The sequence below is a fragment of the Tursiops truncatus genome, chromosome 18 (genome assembly GCF_011762595.2).
Source record: "Tursiops truncatus isolate mTurTru1 chromosome 18, mTurTru1.mat.Y, whole genome shotgun sequence".
In the NCBI taxonomy this organism is placed as follows: Eukaryota; Metazoa; Chordata; class Mammalia; order Artiodactyla; family Delphinidae; genus Tursiops; species Tursiops truncatus.
The window spans coordinates 17,786,771-17,812,681 of NC_047051.1; the positions used below are offsets into that span (position 1 = coordinate 17,786,771).

The window sequence follows — 25,911 nt, forward strand, 5'->3', positions numbered from 1 at the left end:
ATCCTATCTTTGTTTATACACACACACACATAATATGTATGTATGTGGGTGTCAGAATTATGTGTGATTTATCATTGGGATGAAGAAAATGCATCTTTGCTAACATTTCTCAAGAGGGAATGTATAATTCCTGTATAAATATTGAACTACACGTTTTGCTAGTTAATTTTAGGACTTTAAGTTCTTAGGAGGGTATCTTTTAAAGGCAACTAAAGTAACTTTTTATTTGTGAAGTGTTAGCCTGAACTGTCATAAAAATTAAGTGAAAACTGTTTAGTTATATACTGTCCTGTTTTCAAAATGGATGTAAAAGTGACTTAGCAACAGACATAAGATAATAAATATCTTAAAAGAAAGGGGGAGGAGGTAAAATTCTTTTTATAAATGTATTTGTTGTTATTGAATGCTAAATTTAGTCCTAAGCTTTCTGAAAGCCAAAATTAAAAGGCAAATAAGCAAAATATCTGATATTTCCATCAAGTCATTTCCCCTAGGACATTATGGAATTGATTATAGACAAATAAAAGCTTCCATCACCTATTGGTCTTGTTTATTTGAAAGCTAGAGGTATTAAAGTGATGAAGTACTGTAGTTATAAGTATATTTATTGAGTTTAACAAACACAGGTTGTTCCACTTAAGCCAGAATTGCACAGAGAATTATAGGCACAGAGATGAAGAAGACATAGAGGCCCTGCTCTCTAAGACCTCAACATTAGTAGCAGGTAAAAAGAGTGAATGGAATGAACTTTTGTCAGTTACTTGCTATACTAAATCTGTTTCTATAATCTCCTTTTATCTTACCAGCACCCTTATGAGATAAGTTTTGTTCTCTTACTTTACAAGTAAGGAGACTGAAACTTAGTCAAGTAAAATAACCTAACTAAGATCATACAGTGAATAAAAGCCATGGCTGAGAATTGAAGCCAAGTCCAAAGCCTATGCTCTTTCATACCATGATCACATAAGCACACAATATGTGTGCAAACAAACAAGAAAAGTAAAACAGAGGCATGACCAAAATGCTAGAATTATGAAAGCACATATTCTCTCTGGCAACCAGGAAGCTTCATTGAGGAAGTAACATTTGAAATAAGCATTATAAGGAGATGGTGGTGGAAGTGGTGATAGAAGTGAAGAAGATGATTATGTTAATAGTTGGCATTTATTAAGGGTTTTAAAGTGTGCCAGGCACTGTTTTAAGTACTTTTCATGTTTACTCATTTATTCCTTATAAAAAATCCTATGTGATTGGTTACTATAATTATCTCCATCTTACAAACAAGGTAAAAAGAAAACAGATAGTTAAGTAATTTGTCTAAAGTCATACAACTAGGATAAGAAGGATTTTGTCAAGTTGAAAAGGTCATTTCAGGTACATGAGGAGCAATAATAAGGAATCAAGAGAACACATGGAGGGTGTGGAGAATACAGGTGGTTAATAAACCAACACGTTTGCTGGGGAGTTAAGTTTCAGGGTTTTGAATGCTGTTTTAAGGAATTTGGGCTTATCTTGTAATCAGTGCAGAGTCATTGAAGATTTTCAAATAGAGGAGTGATATGCTCATGTCCGTTATAGTCAGATAACTTGGAAAAGGCAAGGAGGGTCTGGAGTGGGGAAAGTTTGAGTGTAGCCTGGCCTATTTTACTATCATAATAGGTTTAAGGAAGTTGATGAAGGTATGAGCCCGAAGCTAATGGTTAGGAGAGAGAAAGTGAGTTAGAACTTCAAGAGGAAAGGATCAAAGAGAAGGAGAAGTAAAAATTACTTTGGTTTCTAATTTGGCAATCTAAATGGATAATAATGCCATGGACCATCAGGAGTCAAGCAAACGGATGAGACTGGTAGAGGGAGATGATGGGTTTATTGTAGGACAGACACATTCATTCTGATTTATTTGTTGTTCCTCTGTAGTAATGTTTCCAGGAAGGAAAAGGCCATACATCTTTGAGATTTATCAGTACTTAAGAAATTCATGAAAATATGGACATGGAGTAAGATTCAGAAAAAGGGCTAAAAATTGAATTCTGAGGAATTCTCTGCATTTGAGCAGTGGTAACAAGGGAAAAGGAACCAGCCAAGGAGTTTTTTAAAGTAGAGAGACGGAAATATAAATTGTGAAGCAAAGAGTGGGGAAAAAAATAAGGCAGAGATTCAGCAGGTTCTAGATCATACAGAGTCTTGTGTACCACCTTAGGATTCATGTATCCTCTTTATGTAGCTGAGAGGGAGCTACATTATGGATTGATAATTTATACCAATTATGAGTGGAGTGTAGATTTTAGAGGAAAGTGGAGTTGAGAAGACAGATTGGTGTTGATTTTGTGGTGTGAATGAGAGAAAATGAGGACCAGAACCAGAGCTTAGACATTAGCAATAAAAAGACAAGGGAGGACTGTAGAAATGTTTAGGTGATAAATTTGCTGGTTTTGCTATGGGTGGTGAGAGAAGAGAGGAGTCAGGGATAGTACCCAAATTTCTAACTTGGGTCTTAGGGTAGGACACAACAGAAAAGAAGTATAGCAGCAAGGAGAGGTATAAAACAGCAGGACATGGGCTTCCCTGGTGGCGCAGTGGTTGAGAGTCCGCCTGTCGATGCAGGGGACATGGGTTCGTGGCCTGGTTCGGGAAGATCCCACATGCCACGGAGCGGCTGGGCCCGTGAGCCATGGCCGCTGAGCCTGTGCGTCCGGAGCCTGTGCTCCGCAACGGAAGAGGCCACGGCAGTGAGAGGCCTGTGTACCGCAAAAAAAAAAAAAAAAACAGGACAGACTTCATTTATGAGACAGTCACTAGTGAGACTGCTGGAGAAGCTGCGTTAGGGTGTGGAGAGAATTAGGTGGTTTATGGACATTCGTATGCCTTTGTGACATTAGAAGAATCACTAAATATTGACCCCCGAGGACTAGAGAAGAAATCTGGACTGATTCAGGTCAGTCTGTGTTCATTTGCTTTCTAGTTATTGTGCTTAGAAAAGTTAAGGTGCAATTGCAGTGATTCTGTAGCATTTGGTTTTCCTGTCCTTTTTGAAGTTGTTCATCCATGGCTTGACATGCACAGATAATTTTGAGTATTATCTAACTTTTGATACAAATCTACTGCTGTTACAAATGAAGTTAATCAGTTGTAGCAGATTGGTTACGTGCTGAGACTTGATGGTTAGTGACACTTGATGATATGTCAGGGGTCCCCGAGACCACCTTCAGGTTCAGTAATTGGCTAGAAGGAATCACTGAGAAGCTTTTACACTCATGCTTGTAATTTATAGCAAAAGGATACTGATTTGTCTAGGGAAAACTCAGTCTTTTCCTTCCTGTATAGGGAAAAACCCAGTTCTTCCCTACGGTGCATATCTCTCCTATGTGTCTCCTTCACTACTTGTACAGAACACTTCACTGCTCATACTTCTTGTCACCAAACGTGTTGAGCAGGGCTGGGCGGGAGGGTTCTCCACAACAACAAGCAAGTCTCTGTGACCCACTAGGTGTCCTACAATTTAATTCAGTTCCAACACTACCCAGAAATAGTGTCAGATCCCACAGGTTAAGGACTCAGTCCCATGTGATGGCCACCTCTTCCCCCAGCCCACAGGCACACTTCAGATGCCAGTCACAAAGTCACAAGCCCTGTGCTTCTGACCACCCAGCTATAGATTAGAGGTTTCAAAGACCCCCTCCTTGGGTTCTATTAATTTGCTAGAGCAGCTCAAAGAACTCAGGGAAACAGTTACATTTACTAGTTCGTTAAAGGATATGATAAAAGATACAGATGAACAGCCAGATGAAGAGATACATAGGGCGGGATCTGGGAGGGTCCTATCCCCGTGAAGTTGGGGTATGTCAGCCTCCTGGTGTGGGTGTGTTCGCCAGCCAGGAAGCTTTTCAAACCCCCTACTGTTGGGATTTTATGGAGGTTTCCAAAGGTAGGCATGATCAGTTGTTAACTCTGCTTCTAGCCCCTCTCCACTCTCTGGAGAGTGAGGAGCAGGGCTGAAATTTCCAGGCTTCTAGTCATGACTCGGTCTTTCCGGTGACCAGCCTTCATCCAGGAGCCCTCCAGGAGGCCGTCCAGAGTTACCTCATTAGAGCAAGAGATGCTCCTAGTGCTCATATTGCTTAGGACATTACAGGGGTGTCAAGGATGGGGTCAAAGACCAGATATTGGAACAAGAGATGCTCTTAATGTTCTTATCACTTAGGAATTTATAAGGTTTTAGAGCCCTGTGCTAGAAACTGGGGGCAGAGACTAGTACATTTCTTACCATTTCACAAGATTAAAATCAACAAAGGCTAAAGGTACATAGGGCAGAGTTTAGGAGGACCCAGGTGCAAGTTTCCAGTTGTCCTTTCCCAGTAGATTGGTAAGGACAATGCTTTATTCTCCCATCAACCATGTGTGGCGACACATATCAAGTATTACCAACCAGGAAGCTCCTGAACTTTGATGTGTCCAGGGTTTTTTCTGGGGAGTCAGTCACATAGGCTGACTGACCTTAACTACTCAGTCTCTATCCCCTCCCAGGAGTCAGACTGATACAGTGTGGCCCAGGGTCTCAGGAATGCAATGTTATTAAGCAGGATAATCCCAGGGCTCAGAGGTTATCTTGAAGGAGCTGATCAAGGACCAGTCCTTTCTTTGGAATGTATAGGATTTGAGCACCCTGAGCTTTACTCAGTTACCCTTTACTGCATATAAGGATAAGTATACAGTTTTAACTTGGTTCAGCTCTAGTTGTCTCTAAAGCATGTGTGATGTTAACATTCCATAGACATTCTACAGACACCTACTAGGAAATGGTGTACATGTTAATAGCAGTTTTTGGTAAGGGTGCCTGCCTAACAGGACATTATTTGTTAGCATATTTACTGGAGGTGGTAAAAATTGGTAAAGCTCTTTGAGCTGAGTATATTATTCTTTGGAGACTTCGGATTGCTAGAGATTTTCCTTTGGTTCATAAGATACCAGTTTTCAAGAAGTTTGTTCAATACATTGGCCCTTTGAGTTGCCTATCTTTTCCGTGTATATATGTGTCTCATACTGTGTGTCTAGAGATCAGCTTTCTAGCAGTCTTCAAGTACATGAAATATTGCTGAAGTAAAAAATTTTAAATGTTTCTAGCCCAGAAAAACAGACATAGTGAAAAATAAAGTAGCTCAGGATTGCCAAAGACTTCATTGGCACATGATTAATCTGACTATTAGCTGGAAGGAAAAGAGTACACTCATTGACTATTAGTGACTGTAAAAGCCAGGCATTTTACCATAGAAATCCAGAAAAAGGGAAAAACCAAGAAAAAAGAATATTGGAGGAGGTGTAAAATAGCAGAAGCAGCTCAGATGGGAAAAGGCAGCAAAAGGTAAAATTACAAATGTCAGAGACATTGAGCAGCTGTTAGCCTGATTATGGAGATGAGGAAAGCAAACTGATGAAAATAGAAAAAACTAGAATAGCCTGATAATCTTGTGCTGTGAATTTCAAAGTTTTAAAGCATTTTTAAAACGAGATTTTCGGTGAAGGCCCAATATATTATAAAACAAAATTAAAGAGAGACTAGAAGAGTCTTTACAGCTTCAGGGGGCCTGAGACCTAGCTATAGCTTACTTTCCCCCACCAGCCTTTGAGGTGGTGTCATGAAGATCTAACCAAAAACCATTAATTGATCTGAGCTTAGAAATCTTAAATATTTCATTTTTCTAGGTTACTGTATATTAGAAAAGAATGGTTTTCTGCTAATAGTAGGGAGCTATAATGGAAAAATGTTACCTTTCATTTAGCAGCTTCCTAAAACATCACAGGCCAAGGCAACCAAGTATTGTTCTGCGCAGTATTCCATTTTGTGGCTATGGTTTATTCAAACACACTATTTTGGGTAGGCATTTAGACCATTTCTTGAATTTTGCAAATATGAATAATGTAGCGGGCAGTAATCCTGTGTGTTTTCATATTACTGGAGATAATATTTCAGGGTAAATTCCTAGAAGCAGATTGCTAGGTCAAAGAGTGAATGCATTATAATTTTTGTTATACACTGCCAAATTCCCTGCCTTAGGGGCTGTGCCATTTGCATTCCCAGCAGCAACATACAAAAGTGACTTTCTTCATGGCCTTGTCCATGTGTTGTCATTTAAAAATTTTTGCCACTCTATGAGAAACTGTATCTCTTTTTGTTTTGCGGTACGTGGGCCTCTCTCACTGTTGTGGCCTCTCCCGTTGCGGAGCACAGGCTCCGGATGTGCAGGCTCAGCGGCCATGGCTCACGGGCCCAGCCGCTCCACGGCATGTGGGATCTTCCCGGACCAGGGCACAAACCCGTGTCCCCTGCATCGGCAGGCGGACTCTCAACCACTGCGCCACCAGGGAAGCCCTGTATCTCATTTTTAGTATGTGTTTCACTTGTTGTGAGTGAAGTTGACCTTGATTTCATATGTTGAAGAACCATTTTTACATCTTTGCAAATAGCCTATTCATCTTTATTGCTCATTTTCCATCAGATTTTTGATCTCTTTTCCTTGGCTTTTAAGAGCTCTTTGTGTATTAAGGACATTAACTCTTTATTTATGATATATATATATATATATAGTCAAATATTTTCCTAATTTGTCCTTTGGCTTTGATATATTTTGCCATGCAGTTTTCTCCTTTTTATGTAATCAGATTTATCAGTCATTCCTTTTGTTGAATCTAGATTTTTTTCCTGAGTTATAGATGGTTTGTTTTTGTTTTTTGCGGTACACGGGCCTCTCACTGCTGTGGCCTCTTCCGCTTCGGAGCACAGGCTCCGGACGCGCAGACCCAGCGGCCATGGCTCACGGGCCCAGCCGCTCTGCGGCATGTGGGATCCTCCTGGACCGGGGCATGAACCCGCGTCCCCTGCATTGGCAGGCAAACTCTCAACCACTGCGCCACCAGGGAAGCCCTATAGATGTTTTATTATGTTAAGGAAATATCCGTAAAATCCCATTTTGAGTGTTGACATCAAGAATGCGTGTTGGAATTTTTCAGTGTCTATGGAGAGGATTATATGATTTTCTCCGTAAGTCTATTAATATGACATACATTGATATTCCTAAAATTGAAACATCCTTGCATTCCTTGAGAAATCTCACTTGATTATCATATATTATTTTCTTAATGTAGTATGGGATCCTTTTCACTAATATTTTATTCAGAATTTTTACATCTCTATTCACATAAGAGATACTGGTCTACAGTTTTTTTATGCTATCTTTATTCAGTATTAATACTGTATTTTTATTGCATTTTAAAAGTTTAGGTATTAACATTATGCTTCATTCGTTTTCTATGCTCTGGAACAATTTATATAGCCTGAGGTCTATCTGATCTTTGAAGATTTGGTAGTTTCCCTCTTGAAACCTTTTGGGTCTTGATACTTGTGTGATTAGTTCCCTGATAATTTTCTCTATTTTTGCTATTGAAATTGGCTTGTTTAAGCTCTCAATTTCTAGTGAGGTTAGTTTTTTGTAAACTACTGTCCTAGGAAATTATTCATTTCATCTAGGTTTTCAATTTTGCTTGCATTTAAGTATGCAAAGTAATCTCTTTATGATTTTTTTGTTTTAATTTACTGTTTCAAGAGTTATTTTCTTCATTATTTCTTATTTTGTACATTTGTGCTCCTCCTACCACTTCTCTAATTAAGTTAACTAGGACTTTTTTTCAATTTTTTCAAAGAACTAGGATTCTGATTTTTAATTAGATCTGTGGTTTTTCTGTTCTTTACTTCATTACTTTCTACTTTTGTACTTACTGTTTCTTTTTGCTTTCTTTTGGTTTGCTCTGTTCTTTTTTTTTAATTTATTTATTTTTGGCTGCGTTGGGTCTTCATTGCTGCGCATGGGCTTTCTCTAGTTGCAGTGAGGGGGGCTACTCTTCCTTGTGGTGCGTGGGCTTCTCATTGCAGTGAATTCTCTTGTTGTGGAGCACGGTCTCTAGGCACACGGGCCTCAGTAGTTGTGGCTTGCAGGCTCAGTAGCTGTGGCTCGGGGGCTGTAGGGCTCAGTCTCAGTCGTTGTGGCGCACGGGCTTAGTTGTTCTGTGGCATGTGGGATCTTTCCGGCCCAGGGCTTGAACCCGTGTCCCCTGCACTGTGCCACCAGGGAAGTCCCTGCTCTGTTCTTTCTCTAGCTTTTTATTTGTGATCTATTTTCATTCTTTTAAGTTCTGTTGTATACATTTTTAAGGCTATGAACTTGCCTTTGAACACTGCTTTAGGTAAATCCCATAGATTCTGATACGTGGTGTTTTCATTATAATTTTCTAGAAATTTTTTTTCTGTTTTGTTTTTTTTTTTTTTTAATCCAAGAGTTGTTTAATATAAGGCTCTTAAATTTCCATGTGGTATTTTGGTATTTATTAATATCTAATTTTATTGCCTTGTAATAGTTTTATAATATTTCTGCTTTATGTAATTGATGTTTTCTTTGGACCTGATAATATTTTTGTGCTCCATTTGCAAGTTTATTATCTGTTACCAGGTTTAAATTTCGATGTATATTTATAAAATCTGTATCCTCACTTTTTATCTACTTGACTTCTCATACTGACAACAGTGTATGAAAAATCTTTTTTCAGTATATTTTTATTTTTTTCTTGCATCTTTTTATTTTCTCCTTTGTAGTGGTATTTACAGGGTTACTTGGTGAATAGATGTTTTTAACAGTTACATATTCATTATAAATTGTGAGATATAGCTTTACAAAGTAGCCTTCTTTATTCTTTGTAATACTTTGTAGAATGAATTCTACTGGTCTGCTAACAGGATTGTAGTCTCTGCTTTGTTATCATTTACTTGGTGTACCTTTGCTTGTCCTTTTACTTTTAGCCTTTTTAAATGACTGTTTTAGGTGTGTCTCTTGTATACAACATAGAATTGGGTTTTGTTTTAGGAGCCAATTTGAAAATCTTTTTATTGTTACAGGTGAGTTAAGCCTGTTTCATATTGTTTGATATGTTTGGTTTCAATTCTGTCCTGTTATTTTGTGTTATAATTTCTGTGTGTTTTATTTTCTACTTAGTGTTCTTTCTTCTCTCTTTTAAAAATTTCTTTTGGTATTTAGGAATGTTTGTTTTTGTTCTAATGTTACCTTTATACTTATACCTTTTATAATGCCTTTTGTTTTTTTATTGTCTGGTTTGATAGGTTTAAATGGTATTTTTTGACTCCTGTCTTTACCCATACAGCAAGTGATGAGCTTATTTCTATTTTCTCTTTTCTCTCACCTCATTCTCCCATTTTTGAATCTAGGTTTGTGTCTTTTGCCCATTTTGGGAAGTTTTCCATCATTATTTCTTCAGATATTTTTTTCAGCTTCACCTCTCTTTCTGGGACTCTACTGACATAAATGGTATTATATCTTTTGTTATCATCCTACAATTCCCTAAAGCTCTGTTCATTCTTTGCAGTCTTTTTTTTTCTCACCCAATTGGATGATTTGTATTGATCTGTCTTTGAGTTAGTTGATTTTGTTTTTTCTTTCCCTTCTACTATTGAGTCCTTCCAGTGAGTTTTAAATTTTGGTTACTGAGTTTATTAGTTTTAAAATCCATTTGGTTCTTCTTTATTTTTCCTATTTCTTTGCTGAGACTTACTATATTTCGTTTGTTTCAAATGTGTTCATAATTGTGTGCTGAAGTATTTTAATGACAGTTACTTTAAAATCCTGTCAGATAATTCCAGTATCTGCGTCATCTCAGTGTTGGCATCTGTTGACTTTCTTTTCGTTTCTCAGTTGAGGTGATCCTGGTTCTTGATATTATGAGTTATTTTCAGCTGTAGCCTGCATTTTGAGTGTTATGTTATGAGACTCTGATTTCTGTTTAAATCTTGCTACCTGTTACTGCCAGACTTGGTAGTAGACAAGCTTCACTCACACACACAGCATCTGTAGACACCTTCCAGCAAGGAGGCTTTCCTTGTGGGGGTAGGATGGTACATGGATGGAGTTCTCAGGCATACCTTCTGTCCTCCCATTTGTCAAGTGCAATATTTCAATTTTTCTGGAACATATAACATTTAAATTATTCTTCCACTCTTATCCTCACATTTGTGTTAGTTTTTGATCTACAGTGAAATATTTCTTCGGTTATCTCTTAGTTGAATGAAGCTTATCCTCTGGTAAAGGTGTCAGCAGATTTTTCTGTAGAAGACAGATAGTAAATCTTGTAGGCTTTTTGAGCCACATGGTCTCTGCCCCACTAAAGTGGAGTCGTTTTACTAGGATATGTTACCTTTAAGCTCTTCACTGCTCTTCTCTGAAGTCTCACATAGCCTTAGGGCAGGAGGTCCAGACAAAAGGTAGAATTTAGTTTTTTCTCTTCTTACAGGTAATTTGAAATTTGTAGCATTCTCAGACTCCTAGTAATGTTGAAGGTGCAGGCTATGTGTGGTTTTATTTGCTCTTGTTAATCCATATACTTTTCTGAAGGTTACATGGAGAGATTTGAATTCAGGTGGCTGCTGTTATTTTAGAGCAACAAATGTCTTTAATTTGAATATTCTAATAGGAAACATCTCTGGATTTCACATGAGATCAGGCCTGTGCTTACATTCCTCTGTGAAGACACCAAGGAAAACTACATATAAGCTCTTTGACTTTGAATGAGTCAACAAACCTGAGCCTGATTTTTGTTTTTTTATTATTTGCAAAATTAGATGGGTGTAAGGCAAGGTTGATACTGTATGCTCTTCAATTGGGACATTTTTCAAGAGATTTACAAATAATTATTTTTTTCCCCAAAGTTAAAATGCCAAGTCATTTCTTTTATGTTTACTTTAATAGTCTGAAAAATTACGTTGCTAAACATGTTTAAAAACTACTAATATGGATAAATGATCTCTTTGGGCTCTTCTAAACTGGAAGCAGCGTGATATATTGGTCTCATTCTATGTATAAAGTGTTTCCTTGTGATTATTGGGTATTTAGTTTGTGGGGGCAGGGAGAATTACTTTTCTGCCTATTTTTAAATTTATCTACCTAATAGATAGATATGGAAGTTGGGGTAGAAGTTGTCCCGGACTTCTTTGTCTCACTTTTGTGAAGAGTGGCCTGAGGTAGCCATTGAGAGAGTTTTATCTACTACGTAGTAGATGTATCAGCTTAGCAGATATTTTTGCTACCAAGCTAAAAAAATTCAGTTACTTTTTATGTCACCATTCCATAAGTGTATTATGTATCTCAAACATTCAAACAAATACATTAAATGGTAATTCTTTTTTATTTCCTGAAGATTCTTGTGGATACTGTTTGGGCACTGTCATACCTGACAGATGGAGGTAATGAGCAGATACAGATGGTTATTGATTCAGGGGTTGTGCCATTTCTTGTGCCCCTTCTGAGCCACCAGGAAGTGAAAGTTCAAGTAAGTACTTAAACATTTTTTCTTACTTGTGTAAAGTTTGTATTTGCTATAACCAGTTAACTTGTACAACCAGGCTTCAGTTCTGTCTATATGCACATTTCTTCAGTATTTCTTGTGCTATTTTACTGAATCTGCTTTTGTTGATTTCTAAATCTTCATCTCAACCGGATTCTTTGCTGAGTTGCAGACTCATGTAGCCAATTGTCCTTGCGTCCTTAGACATATCCTCTAAGAACTCCATTGTCATTTCAACCAGACAGAAGTGAACATACCATCTTCTCCCACAAACCTGTTCCTCTTTCTATATCCCCTTTCAGTGGACAGCATAGTCCAAGCTAGAAACCTTGATATTCCTCCTCTAGTCTCCCTTCCATTACAAAACCCTGTCAATCCTTATTATATAGCTTTCAAATCTGTTTTCTCCTTGTATCTAGAGCCACTGATTTAGTTCAAGATTTATTTTCTTTCCTCTGGATAATTGCAAAAGCTTCCAAACTGCATTTTCTCCTCTCCCTCTCGTTTCTCCTCACTCTAATTAGGGGTACATGGCTGATAGATCTTATTCATCCCACTTCTGCCAAAGTGACTTTCTAGATACAAATGTGTGCCCGTTGGAGGCCTTTATTAAAATCTGTGGTACCAATTTACTAATAGGTAAAAATAGCTGTTAAAGAAGGACCTTTATAATTTTTATTTTAATATTTTTCCAACTATTTTCCACACAATTTTTCTATATAGTTCCAGTTTTCATAAAACTATTGTTTAAAGTTCAAAACTACTTTCCAGTTCAGTGAAATGATTTGTGTAAGAGTGCAGTAAATTTTAATCATTCACCCTTCGCATTTTTACATTTTCTCAGGATTATAAAAAGCATATTATCAGTTTCATCATAAACAAATTTATAGAAAACATTTTATCCCCACCCCAGACAGCAGCACTCAGAGCGGTTGGCAACATAGTGACAGGTACCGACGAGCAGACCCAGGTTGTTCTCAACTGCGATGTCCTGTCACACTTCCCAAATCTCTTATCACACCCAAAAGAGAAGATAAATAAGGTAAGGCATATAACAGCCTTGTAAGTGCATTTCTTTCTTTTTGTATATCTCAGTTTTGACTGCCTTCTTGTTTCTGTTTCTATTCCTGTTTGCTTGTGATTCTCTTCAAAACCACTCTAGTTAAAGATGAGAATTATTTCAAATCACCTCTGCAGTTGTTTTGTTTCATTTGTTAATTGCTTGCTATTAAGTGCTGTCATGATCATCACAGAATAAAATTATTTGTATATTAACCAATGTTTTTATTTCAGTAGATTGAGCAGTAGCAAATTAGTAGCCACTAGGTGAGAGTACATATGAAATTTTCCATTGGGTGGCCGGTTTTTTTTGTTTTTTTTTTTTTCTTTTTGCTGATGTGTTTTATAAACAAATAGATCATAGTTTAATCTCCCTATGAAATGAGATTGAACGAAAAACTGCAGTGCCTAAATTAAAGGATCATTAAAATTGGTTTTTTTTTAAAAAAGATTTTAAGCTTAAGATACAATCTTACTGATAAATATGTGCTTAAGTACTTCAGTCTTCATGTCTGGCTTATTTCATATTGCATGTTTTCAAGGTTCATCCATGTTGGAGCATGTATCAAAACTTCATTCCTTTTTATGGCTGAATAAATATTCCATTGTGCCTATATACCATATTTTGTTTATTCGTCCATTTGTTGATGGATACTTGGATTGTTTCTACCTTTTGGCTACTATGAATAGTAATGCTGCTAGGAACATTGGTTTGAGTCCCTGCTTTTAGTTCCTTTGGGTATATATCTATGAGTAGAATTGTCAAGTCATAGGGTAATTGCATGTTCAAGTTTTTGAGGAACCACCACGCTCTTTTCCATAGGAGCTGCACCATTTTACATTCCTACAAGCAATGTTATAAGGGATCCAGTTCCTTTTTTTAATTATTATTATAGCCACCCAGTACTGTGAAGTGGGGTCTCGTGATTTTGATTTGCATTTAATTTAATACAGTTTTATCTGCCTGAAATGCCACTATCCCTCAAACTAACAAAACTGATTTCTTCTTTGTCATAATTATATTTATATAGTTGCATGACTATAATTTGACAGTTGGATTCTTTTTTAATATTTATTTATTCATTCATTCATTCATTCATTCATTCATTTTGTCTGCTCCGGGTCCCAGTTGTGGTATGTGGAATCTGAGTTTCCTGACCAGGGATTGAACCCAGGCCACGGCAGTGAAAGCACTGAATCCTAATCACTAGACCACCAGGGTACTCTCCTACAATCTTTTCATTGTAGAGGAGGAAGAAGATACACATTTGACACTAAACTTATAATAAACCTATTTGTTCGTGACATAAATCATTTAAGGTTACAATAAAATTTGTTATATAGACCATCCTAGACTAGTTAGAAGCTTAAGTTGTAAATATATCTTGCAAGTAAAATTTTTTTAAATTATTTTCTTTATATTTTTGGCTGCACTGGGTCTTAGTTGTGGCACGTGAGATCTTTGTTGAGGCATGCGGGATCTTCCGTTGGGGCGCTCTGGCTTCTCTCTAGTTGTGGCGTGTGGGTTTTCTCTGTCTAGTTGTGGCGCGCGAACTCCAGAGCATGTGGGCTCTATAGTTTTGTGGCACGCGTGCTCTCTCGTTGAGGCGCGCAAGCTCAGTAGTTGTGGCGTGTGGGCTTAGTTACTGCCCCATGGCATTTGGGATCTTCCCAGACCAGGGATCGGACCCACGTCCCCTGCATTGGAAGGCAGATTCTTTACCACTGGACCACCAGGGAAGTCCCTGCAAGTAAATATTTTTACAATAAAATAATTCACCTTTCTTAGAAGTAGTTTTAACACAAAGTATTAGGAAAGTCCGTCTTCTATTTATTTCTATCATCTGTCTTTTAGAGGGAGCTCATGCACAAAAAATACAAGGTCCGCGAGTAAAGTCTTTTGTCTGTTTTTTTCACCGCCGTATCACCATTGTCTAAAATAGTGCCTCCGGTATAGTCCTAGGTATCTATATTATTGAAGGTTATGCTAGGTTAATGGGTCCAGATATTATGGATAGAAGTTTCCTTATATGTTTAAAAATGGGAGATTCTATATAACCTAATCACTCTTAGGTGTGTTTCCCTTAATGCAGCTGAGGTGACTTGTTACTGTATATATAAACTACATTAAAATAAAAATATAAACACATTAAAGATACAATTTTGCAAATAAAGTTGCCCTTTATTTTGTTCAATTATAGGAAGCAGTGTGGTTCCTTTCCAACATTACAGCAGGCAACCAGCAACAAGTTCAAGCTGTAATAGATGCTGGATTAATCCCTATGATTATTCATCAACTTGCCAAGGTCAGTCATTGTTATGAGTTCATCGTGTCTGTTAATATATTATAACCAAGACTGACCAAAAAATTCATTTTAACGTTTCTTTTTTAACCTTCAGGGGGACTTTGGAACACAAAAAGAAGCTGCTTGGGCAATTAGCAACTTAACGATAAGTGGCAGAAAAGATCAAGTGAGTTTGGGAAAAAACTGTTAATAGTTGTTAATACTGGAAAGCATACTACTCTCTTAGGTTTAGGAGTTGTTGATTGTTTATTAGCCCCGTACTGTGTTCTTTTGGGGGAAAAGATAATTATATAAATAAGAGTATCTCTTCTCTTCTGTTGTCTAGGTTGAGTACCTTGTACAGCAGAATGTAATACCACCATTCTGTAATTTACTGTCAGTAAAAGATTCTCAAGTTGTTCAGGTGGTTCTAGATGGTCTGAAAAACATTCTGATAATGGCTGGTGATGAAGCAAGCACAATAGCTGAAATAATAGAAGAATGCGGAGGTAAGAGGGTTGATTAAAGAAAAATAGTTGAGCACTGGAACTCTGAAGCATTAGTTCCTTTACAGACAGCTAATTAGAAAGAAAACTTAGAATATATTGCTATTAATATTAACATCATCCGAGGATGTTGCTATTCTTTGTTTGCTATATTAGTAGTCCAAGAAGATGTTCCAGAAAACAACTGGTTGTGAAAGTCACGCCATAACATTCCTAGAGATTGACAATGCTTTTCAGGAAACACAAATACTCCTCCTGAAGTCACATTGCATAAGAGCAAATTAAAAGCTCTGAAAAACACTATAATAGAGAAACTTACAGGCTTTGTTTAATTTGGCATTTCTCAAACTCCTTGACAGTAAAACACTTGTTTTCATGTTATACCTATTATCATGTGATTCTGTGGACCTCACTTTGTGAAATACTGTTCCATATATTGGAATAGGTCATGGAAAAGGTCAGTGATTTCACAGTCATCTAGATATTTTGTTTCAGTCTTATGATTGCTAGAACTCCATGCTAGGGTTATTACTACAGAAATTACTTTGAAAGTTTAATAAGAAAGAACTGTGATTTGAAATACTATATCATTATTTTCTCTGGTAATGACATATGAAGCATATATTTTAAAATTCTGTTTTTAAAGGTGCCTGTTCAATGTGTACTAAATTGCTCAAATCTTAAATTAACTTATCTTAATGTCATGTTTTATTTTATACGTTTTGTTGACTAATTTGTTCGATTATACTACCGAGTTTATTTTTTTAAGAGAAAACAAATGTGATAGCATCATAGAATGTTCAGACTGGAAGTATTTTCTTAATAACAAGAAGAAAATATTCTGGAGATGTTAAGGAGTTTTGTCCATGGTCAGGGAAGTAGTTAGTGATAGGAGCATAATTAAAAGCCAGATTTTCTTACTGTACTACTGTTAATTCACTGTTTATTTTGTTTTAAGATGTTTTACTTTTTAAATAATTTGAAATGAACATTGTAGTCTGGTTCAGAACAACTTAACCCAGAGAGTTTGAGCTTGTTACTCCAGCTTTTTATCAAGATAGTTGCTTCTGTCTATGAGATAAATACTTATAATTAGGATACATATTTACTTAGCATTTTATGATTTTATAAGGTACTCTACATCCATTAGCTTTGACACCTATTTTCCCATTTTTCTGGTTTGAATATTACTATATAAAAACTGAAACTATTTCAAAATAACTTAGCTAAAAAGACATTTCAAGGAAGAATATTTATTACTAAGGATTTAATAGACTTATGTACATGATACATGGAGTAAATATATTGGGAATATAAATAAAGGCATTCTATAGTTACTTTTCTGAAAAAATATTTCCCAGGTTCACTGTAGCTATAGGACGTAAGCACCCTGTTCAAATTTTTTTTTTTTTTTTAAGAAATTATTTCAGGGACTTCCCTGGTGGTCCAGTGGTTAAGACACTGTGCTTCCACTGCAGGGGTCATGGGTTCGATCCCTGATTGGGGAAGTTCCACATGCCCCATGATGCAGCCAAAAAAAAAAAAAAGAAATTTACTTCAAAATTTAAAGCTTTATCTTATATTTATATCAATCATTAAGTAACATTTGGAAAACAAAGAGAAGGACAAAAATTACCGTATGCAACAGTATGTTTATATTAAAGGAGTCCTGGGGCAGGGTGGTGGCAGAGATCTTGATTCTAGTTCTGTCACTAACTTGCCATGTAACCTGAAATAAATCCCTTTACATCTCTGTGCCACAGCTTCCTCATCTGTCAAATGGAATATTTAGGTGTTTTTTAAGCTGCCTGCCTCGGACCAGGATACCTCTAGGGCTTCTAAAGAGGAAGAAATTAGTGGGATGCTGGCCCTCTAACCAGAGCAGCTCAGGGTTTTATCTGTATTTTAGATGAACTGTCATCTTTGGAGGGTGGTGGGAGGGTGTTCTGAGTTCTTCAGGATTTTCCATGATTACAATGAGCACAGTTTTTATTAGTATGTACCTAATTATTTTGACTATTTTATTTTTATCAGGTTTGGAGAAAATTGAAGTTTTACAGCAGCATGAAAATGAAGACATATATAAATTAGCATTTGAAATCATAGATCAGTATTTCTCTGGTGATGATGTAAGTATGTATTAAAGTATGATATGTCTACGTGTACATTAAAATCTATACATAAAGTAAGTTTTCTAAGAGTTTTCCATGACTAAATTTATACTGTATTTCTGTCACCTTGTTGCTTTTGTGGTTTGTTAAATGGGAAGAAATGGTAATTATAGAAATGATGTATGTTCAGATAGGTAGAGTAAATCTACAGATACAGGAACTAAAGCATGGGGCAATTTTTAAATGTGTGTTTGATTTTTAATTGTTAGATTTCTTAATAACATTGTTGATTTACTTAAAATATTTTTTAGGTGACAAAAACATTCATATGGAATTCTCTCCTAAGAAGTAAATCAATTCCACTTACACTGTAATGTGTAGTATCTTAACATAATAAAGATTCTTTTTCTTGTTTATTATAGATTGATGAAGATCCTAGCCTCATTCCTGAAGCAACACAAGGAGGTACTTACAACTTTGACCCAACAGCCAACCTTCAAACAAAAGAATTTAATTTTTAAGTTCAATTGAGTGCAGCATCTTTCCCACATTCAATATGAAGCACCACCAGATGGCTACCAAATGACAAGAACAACAAGTACAAAAGGCTCCAAAACATACATGCCTCTTTGTTTTGATGCTTCTAAAGCAAGCCATGTCTCAGTCACTTTGCAGTTGCCAAAAGTCACTATCCACATGGACTGTAAATGCATATGCATGATTTCCTAAACTGTTTTAGAATTCTCCTTAACAATCTCAACTACCCTATTTTTCCCTGTTCCCTGGTGCCACACGCTGACAACCGCAGTCTCCAGTTTAGAATATTCTGTAGTGGTGGCATGTCAGCTGCCCACTTGATATTCCTTTGGAAAATGGTGCGCTATGGATCAAGACACTTTGGTATGACACATACACATGTTGGAAGACTTTAAAGAGGTGCAGTCTGATCTGAGCCTCCATCATTGTCCTCCACAAACATATTTTCATACTCTTTATGTGGAAGAATAGATTTTAAAGTACAAGCCAAATGATTTTCATTGGTGGAACTGACACAAACAAAAAGTAACTTAAAAAAAAGAAACTTGGTTATTGATTAAACAGATAAGTTTTAAAAAACTGTACTTCATCTACCAGTAATTGATGTGTTTATTATCTGCCTCAGAAGCCAGGGTTGGAGGAAGAACTTTAGCTATGGATGGTAATGCTTTCGCCATTATACCTAATTTTTGAGAACAGCAAGCCCTATTTGACCACTCACTTCAGCCTGTGTGTTCCTGCTGTTTTGAAGTAATCAAATGCTGTGCATGGTATTTTACCTGAGCTGCAACCTGTTACGGACTTGAACTTCTGTTTAAGTTGAAAGCAAGAGTCCCTGACTATAAAGAAAAAAATAAATAAAAACAAAAACACAAAATTCTAAAGTACCCATTGGTGATATTAAAAAAGAAAATCTTGCTTTCAGCTTTCAGGAGTTAATATTTTTCGTTTTAAATTGATAATTGGGTATGGTTGATTTATATTGGGTTTAAACTGTGGAGCTTTCATGTTTACTGTAATTTAGTCTTAAAATATTTTTTCTTAGTAACCAGTGCTTTTGATAATGTGGTTGGCAACAAAACAACAACTATTTAGAAGTATCATAAAACTTCATTCGTTGATTATTGGAAAGTTCATTCAGATCCTACTCTAAAAGCATATTCACATATAAAAAGATTCAGACAAGGATCTGCATAGAGGAATAATCTGCAGTTATTTAACATAAACCTGATTTGCAGTGATCTTTAAGTAATTCTGCAAAATCTGGTATTACTGTGTAAAGTCATTGCTTTTGGTAAATTGTCTGACCCAGCTATTCATGAAAGAATTTGAAATTTTTTAAACTGAATAATTTGTGCTGTCACAGGAATGGTTTTATTGCTATTGTTTACTGGGTATAATTTCCCAATGAATTGATGTGAAGGGATAGAGAATCTAAACTAATTTAGTTATCCGATGGGGGGGGTGTGTATTTACTGTGATGAAGATGAGACAGATGCCATCAGAGCTTTGTGAATCAGCGGGGGTGTTTTCACTGATAAACAACACATAGCAGGTGTGCATTCATTACAAATATATGTATCTGCCAAGGTGGAGCCACTTTAAAGAGTGAGTTTTGTCTTGTATCTAAAGTGGATACAAGAGTATGTTTAAACTGCAAGATTTTTACTTGCTAGAGAATCTGTTTTAATATAGTGGTTTGGCCTCTGATTATTTATAGGTTTTATAAATTTTAGAATCAATTTCTCTTTAAGGTGGCTCAGATTTTTCAACTCTTGTGCACATAAAATTGAGTTGAAGTTCATTGTGCCTTTTTTTCTTTATCCAAATTTTGAGTTAAAGCTTCATATGGTAACTGCATCCTGTTCAGTAGTCTAAATTTTTGAAACTGTGTGGTGTTCACTAAAAGTAGGAATAACAAAGTCAAAGCTAATTAAGGTCACAAACTTCGGTGAAACCCTTGAAGTCCAAATCTTCTCAATATTGTGAATTGTACCCCTTCCAGTTTACTTTCTTCTGGACTCTCCATACTTACTGACAGTTACCTTTTAAATTTTGCACACATTAAGATTAAATTGGGCCTCTACTGTGCCGATTCCTATTTCCTCTTGTGTTTTAAGTGCAAACTAACATAAGTGAACATTAGCATCAAGTAGTGCAGACTTACGTATGCATTGGCTTGATCCAATTTGTTGTGACCTTATCAGTTTGGAAATGGAGATGCAAAATTTCGTAGGTAAAGGAAACTAAGTATATTGCTGCACTTTTAAGTTTTCAAAACAGTGTTGAAAAATTGCATTGTTTTTATTTTTTTTTAACTCGGTTAAAAAAGACTAAAACATTCTTTCAAAAGAGGCATCTAAATGTGTTCCTAATTTTGTATATGGGCTTAGGTTTTGTAACCAATAAAAAAGCTGCTATCAAATATGGTAAAACATTGAAGAACTTATCTTTGAAAGTATCTTAATTTCCTTCTGCCTTCATTCATCACATGGTGTTCTCTCTATGTATCTCAGGTTTAAATACCACAACTCATAGAAAGGCCATTTGAGATGATAGTGTAATTATGACTTTCATAAAACAAAAATTCAAGCTTTACTTAAGGCCTGTCTAATCCTTGAAAACAAAAACTTTGGAAGATAGTTATTGAAGTAAGGTTGAGGCTCTAAATGAAATCTTGGATTAATTGAAAGAACAAAGGAGCAGCCAAACTTTTTAGTATACAGGTATTTTTACTTTCATATAATGACACTTCAAAGTATTTTTGAAAGAACTCAGTATATAAGTAAATAAGTTACAATACTCCTATTTAATCTTTTCATAATTTACTTCAGAAGCGTTGTCCTTCTGAGGAGATTAATTTGTGAATGTCAGTTGTCTTACAGTGATGGTTATGAATTTTCTTAACCCTAGTTGAACTGGGGGTTTTAATTAAATCTGTTTGGAGAAAGGGAGTATAATTTCTGTACATTAAGCTGTAAGTCTTAAGGCATATAGGCCAAGGAGTTCTCTCTTTTACCCACCAGTCATTTGTCTAAAGTGTAAAAGGAACTCTTCATATAAATGTTGTACTTAGTTAAATGACTGAAAAACAGTGGTAGAATGCTTCTCAAAAGCACAGTATATAGATGAGGTTCTATCTGTACATACCTATACACAGTTGACCCTGGAGCAACATGGGTTTGAACTGCATGGGTCCACATATGTGTGGATTTTTTTCAATAGTAAATACTGTAGTCCTACCCGATCGGCAGTTGGTTGAATCCTCGGATGTGGAACCACTTACACAAAGGAACTGCTGTATGGAGAAACTGCGTATATGGAGCGCTGACTATAACTTACAGGCGGGATTTTCGAATATGTAGAGGGTCAGCACCTCTAACCCCTGCGATGTTCAAAGGTCAACTGTATAGGTGGGCTCAGTACTCTATAAAGAGAAAGTGTTTAGGAAAAGGGATGTGGGAATGCAGCCTGTTCACATCCTTAGCCTCTTCATTTGCCCATGAAATTCCTCAACTAACTTTAACGTAAGTTGGGGTTTTTCAAACCCTTCAATATTGACATTTTAGGGAACTCCCTGGAAGTCCAGTGGTTAGGACTCCGCATTTTCACTGCTGTGGGCCCAGGTTTGATCCCTGGTCAGTGAACTGAGATACCGCAGTTGCACAGTGCAGCCAAAAAAAAAAATTGACATTTTAGGCTGGATAATTCTTTGTTGTGGGAGGCTGTCCTGTGTATTGTAGGGTGTTTAGTGGCATCCTTAGGCTCTGCCCACTAGCTGTGGGTAGTACGTCTCCACTCTCCAAGGCAGGACAACCAAAAATGTCTCAAGACACTGCCAGATGTTTCCTGGGGGCCAGAACTGCCCCAAGGTGTGAACCGTTGGCCTAAATCAATTCAGGTAGAAAACTTCTCCAAAGGAGAGAGCCTAAATCATGCCTTTTTGTTCTATGAATAGTGCTAGGCTTTTTTTCAGATACATAAGATTAAAAAATGAGACAAAAATGTGCCTTTTCTTCATTCTCAGTTTTAGGAGAAAGCAGAGCTATACCTAACCACATTTCCCAAATCCCCTGTGGGCAGTGCTGAGCCCATCTTTTGCAAAGGACTTGGATGGGAATGGGAATATGGACAAGTTACCCTCTTAAATGTATCCTGTGGCTAAAAGAAGTGTGAAACAACCAAATGTGTTGATTGCCCTTTGTCTTCTCAGCACTGCCCTGTAGCAGTGTTTTTCAAACATTTTTAGTTGAAGATCTTGAAGTTCTCTGAGAAAGCTGGGGTTGGAGCAGAAAAATCACAGCATAGTTTGAAAAACACCTCTTTGAAGCATTATGAGAGAATGGCCTCATCAGGAGACTTACAAGTTTATAAAAAATGATTAAAAGCAGGGGATCAATGGCTGAGCAGAGCTATAAAGGATGTGTTCCCTGCAGGGAATTTCTTCTACAACATCCCTCTTCCCAACTCTGAAGAACTGCCTGCCATCCACCTTCTTGAGTAATTCCCTTTTTTAAAACTGTGGTCCCCGGAAGAAAAATGGGACCTTGTGCCAAGTAATGTGTGAAGCCGCAAGAGAAACCGGCCATCTTCACAGGACAGCCATTTTACTTGATGGTAAGGAAGACAGTTTTATGATACTGTAAGCCTAAGTGTTAGAGAGTAAAGGACACATTTTGCATAATGTCTTAAAGATAAAATCAGATTTTTTTTGAGGCAGGCCATTTTTATGGACACATTCCTACAGGACTAGGAGTCAGAAGAGTTTGAGAAGTAAATGGTGAGGCACTCACTCCAAGTGGGCCAGTTCTACTTGTGGAATAGCTTCAGTTGTGACCAGGTCTTTTCTTAATATTGAATAGAAGTCACCACTCTTTTTTTTTTTTTTTTTTTGCGGTACGCAGGCCTCTCACTGCTGTGGCCTCTCCCGTTGCGGAGCACAGGCTCCGGACGCACAGGCTCGGCGGCCATGGCTCATGGGCCCAGCCGCTCCGCGACATGTGGGATCTTCCCGGACCAGGGCACGAACCCGTGTCCCCTGCATCGGCAGGTGGACTGTCAACCACTGCGCCACCAGGGAAGCCCAACCACTCTTAAATGACCATCATTATAAATGAACTGTTCTCGATTCTGAGTAGACTTCTAGTTATTCCCAAATAGCAGAAGACACAGATCTGTTTTTATCAACTTCCTTCCTCAACCTGAACACTCCATGCATTTTAGCCAACCTGCTTATAAAGTCCTTCCTGGACCTGGTTCCTGTCGGCTTCGCGACTTCCAAGGACCCCACGAATAGAGTGTGGTGTGGCTAGTTTCTGGGTACAATGGAACGGAAACATTCCATTATCTGGCCATTTAATATTGTTAATGTGGAGGAGATTGTTTCAATTATTTTACAAGCTTCATCACAATTAGATTTGTGATCAAGTAACAGCCTCAGTTCCCTTTGTCTTCAGCTCTCTTCTTCCCAGTAGTTAGGCATTTACATTTTTCAAACCTAAATAGAAGAATTTATAAATTTCATTTTATTGATTTCAGCCCAGTTTTCTTCATAATAAGAAAAGATTCCATATCTATATGTATCCTTTCCATGTCTTCAGTCTTTTATAAGTAAGAATTTTGACTAAGCCTTTAGGAACATTCAAATATTTCTTGAGCATCCTATCTCCAGCCAGGTACTGTGCTAGGGCGCAGGGTCCGCACACATGAATAATAGTAAAAAAGTTATGACAAATGTTAGAAAAAAGAGATACACAATGATACATAATAGAGGGAATCAGCCTCGTTAGGAAGGTGATAATCAGGCTGGCAGTGAGTTCTTACTACGTGCCAGCCACTGGCTTGAGTGCCTGAGAAGTACCAACTCGGCCCTCAACAACTCTGTGATGAAGGTTCTATTATCAGGCAGAGGAAAGTTAAGTTTGCCAAAAATTACATAGCTTATAGTGGTGAAGGAAAAGCAGAGTTAATAGAGCAGATTCACTGGAAACTTTTCTGGCAGAAGAAACAGTACATACAAAGTAGGAAGCAGCATGGGAGTCCAGGGAGGGAAAGGAAGTACAGCTGGAGCCAAGATGATAGTGGGGAGGAGGACTACCGGGGCAGGGGAGGGGCTGAAGAGAGAGGCAGGTGCTAGACCACACGCCTGTAAGTCATGGAAAGAAACTTTGGTGTTCTAAGAGCAATGGTAAATCATTATTAGGCAAGAGTGATGATAGGAGAATTGTGTTCGGTAACAATCATTGGCTGGTAAGGTAAGGACAGGAAATGTACTTTGGGTTTAGTGATGTGTCAGGTCGAAGTAGTGTGAAGCCCTGAAGTAAGAGATGGTGAACAGTGGGTAGGATCAAGAGATACTTGGCAGCTAAAACAGACAGGAGTAGGTGATTCTTAGATCTGGAGTTTGGGGAGAGGGAAGTATCAAGGATGATTTCTGTGTTTCTGGGTTGCTGTAACTGATGAATGTAAATAGAGTAAGATAAGCAACACTGAGGGGGAGTTCCCTGGTGGTCCAGTGGTTAGGACTTGGTGCTTTCACTGCCATGGCCTGGGTTCAATCCCTGGTCGGGGAACTAAGACCCTGCAAGCCTTGAGGCGAAGCCAAAATACAAAAAGAAAAAGGAAAAAGATAAGCAACACTGAGAGAGACTCAGACATAGGGAGTAGAGGGTGATGAATTCAGTTTGGATTGTGTTGAGTGGAGACGTCCAAATGACGGTCAAGGAGGGCAGCTGGAAATACTGGTCTGGGGCTCAGAGGAGGGGGCCGGGCTAGAGATTTGAATCCCCTATTTTGCTGATTAGTAAAGCAGGAAGTGAGGGTGAGACTGCCTGGGTTCAGCATTTGGAGTGAGAACAGGGCTTAGGACTGAAGTTCTAGCATTCAAGGGGCATGTAGAGGAGGATGAGCTTGCAAAGGAAACAGAAGGTATGGTTAGGAAGGGGGGAAGAAAAGCTGTGTGTTTTCTCAGAAAACTGAGGGAAAAGAGATTTCAGTGCCTAGTGATGCTGTTGAGAGGTCAAGTAAGGTAAGGACAAGAAATGTCCTTTGGTTAGTGATGCGGAGGTCACTGGTCACCTTAGTGAGAGCTGTTATCACTGCAGTAATGAGGGTGGAAACTAGAGTAGGCAGGACTGAGGAAAGGGCAGAATATGAAGACAGTGAATCTAATCAGTTTCTTAGGCTTTTATTTTGCTCAGAAGGGGAACAGGGCAGGATAGTCGCTAAAGAGTGGTGTGGGGAAATTGATGGGGGAAATCCAGTTGAGAAAGACATTGAATATACAAGAGAAGAGCAGTCATCAATTTTCCAAGTTACAGGAGAGAATCCAAGGCATAGGTGGCAGGATTGGCCATACTCCTTCAGTCAGCAGTTATTTAATTGAGCAGCTAGTATATGTCACACTCTGTAATAGGTGCCAGAGATACAGCAGTAACCAAGCCAGACACCTGGCCTTGTGGAGCTTATACTCTAGTGGCAAGAGACTAACAATACATGTATAAATAAATAATTTCATCTAGTGTTAACTGCTATGTAAAAAATGATACGGAGTAACTAAGGGGGAAAGTTTTTGAATTTGTGTTCAATGCCAGAAATCATTTTTTAAATTGTGTAAAATACACATAAAATTTCCCATCTTAAACGTTTGCAAGTGTGTACAGTTCAGTAGTGTTAAGTGTATTTATATTGTTGTGCAACCACACTCCAGAACTTTTTCATCTTACAAAACTGAAACTCTATAGCCATTAAACAAGTCACCTTTTTTCCCTCCCCCAGCCCCTGGCAAATACCATTCTATATTTCTGTCTCTAGGAATATGCCTACTTTAGGTGCTTCATATAAGGGGAATCATGCAGTATTTGTCTTTTTGTGACTGGTTTATTTCACATAGCATAATGTCCTCAAGGTTCATCCATGTTGTAGCATATCAGGATTCCCTTTTTATGGCTGAATAATATTCTATTATATGTACAAACCACATTTTAAAACAACAAATGACTTTTTAGCATAAGTACCCTA

At 37.5% G+C, this 25,911-nt stretch overlaps 1 protein-coding gene across 5 annotated transcripts in view; it reads left to right on the top strand.

The window, feature by feature from the left end:
* The window catches only part of KPNA3 (karyopherin subunit alpha 3), a 91,373-nt gene extending 71,046 nt beyond the window's left edge, over positions 1-20,327 (top strand). For all 5 annotated transcript variants that reach the window (XM_019936625.3, XM_073795144.1, XM_073795143.1 and 2 more), the window contains exons 11-17: positions 11,248-11,379; positions 12,308-12,436; positions 14,655-14,759; positions 14,854-14,925; positions 15,085-15,247; positions 17,279-17,373; positions 17,778-20,327. In XM_019936625.3, coding sequence (XP_019792184.1) covers positions 11,248-11,379; positions 12,308-12,436; positions 14,655-14,759; positions 14,854-14,925; positions 15,085-15,247; positions 17,279-17,373; positions 17,778-17,876 — 795 coding nt within the window. In that variant the 3' untranslated portion in view covers positions 17,877-20,327. The remainder of the gene's footprint in view (positions 1-11,247; positions 11,380-12,307; positions 12,437-14,654; positions 14,760-14,853; positions 14,926-15,084; positions 15,248-17,278; positions 17,374-17,777) is intronic.
* The last annotated feature ends 5,584 nt before the right edge of the window (positions 20,328-25,911 follow it).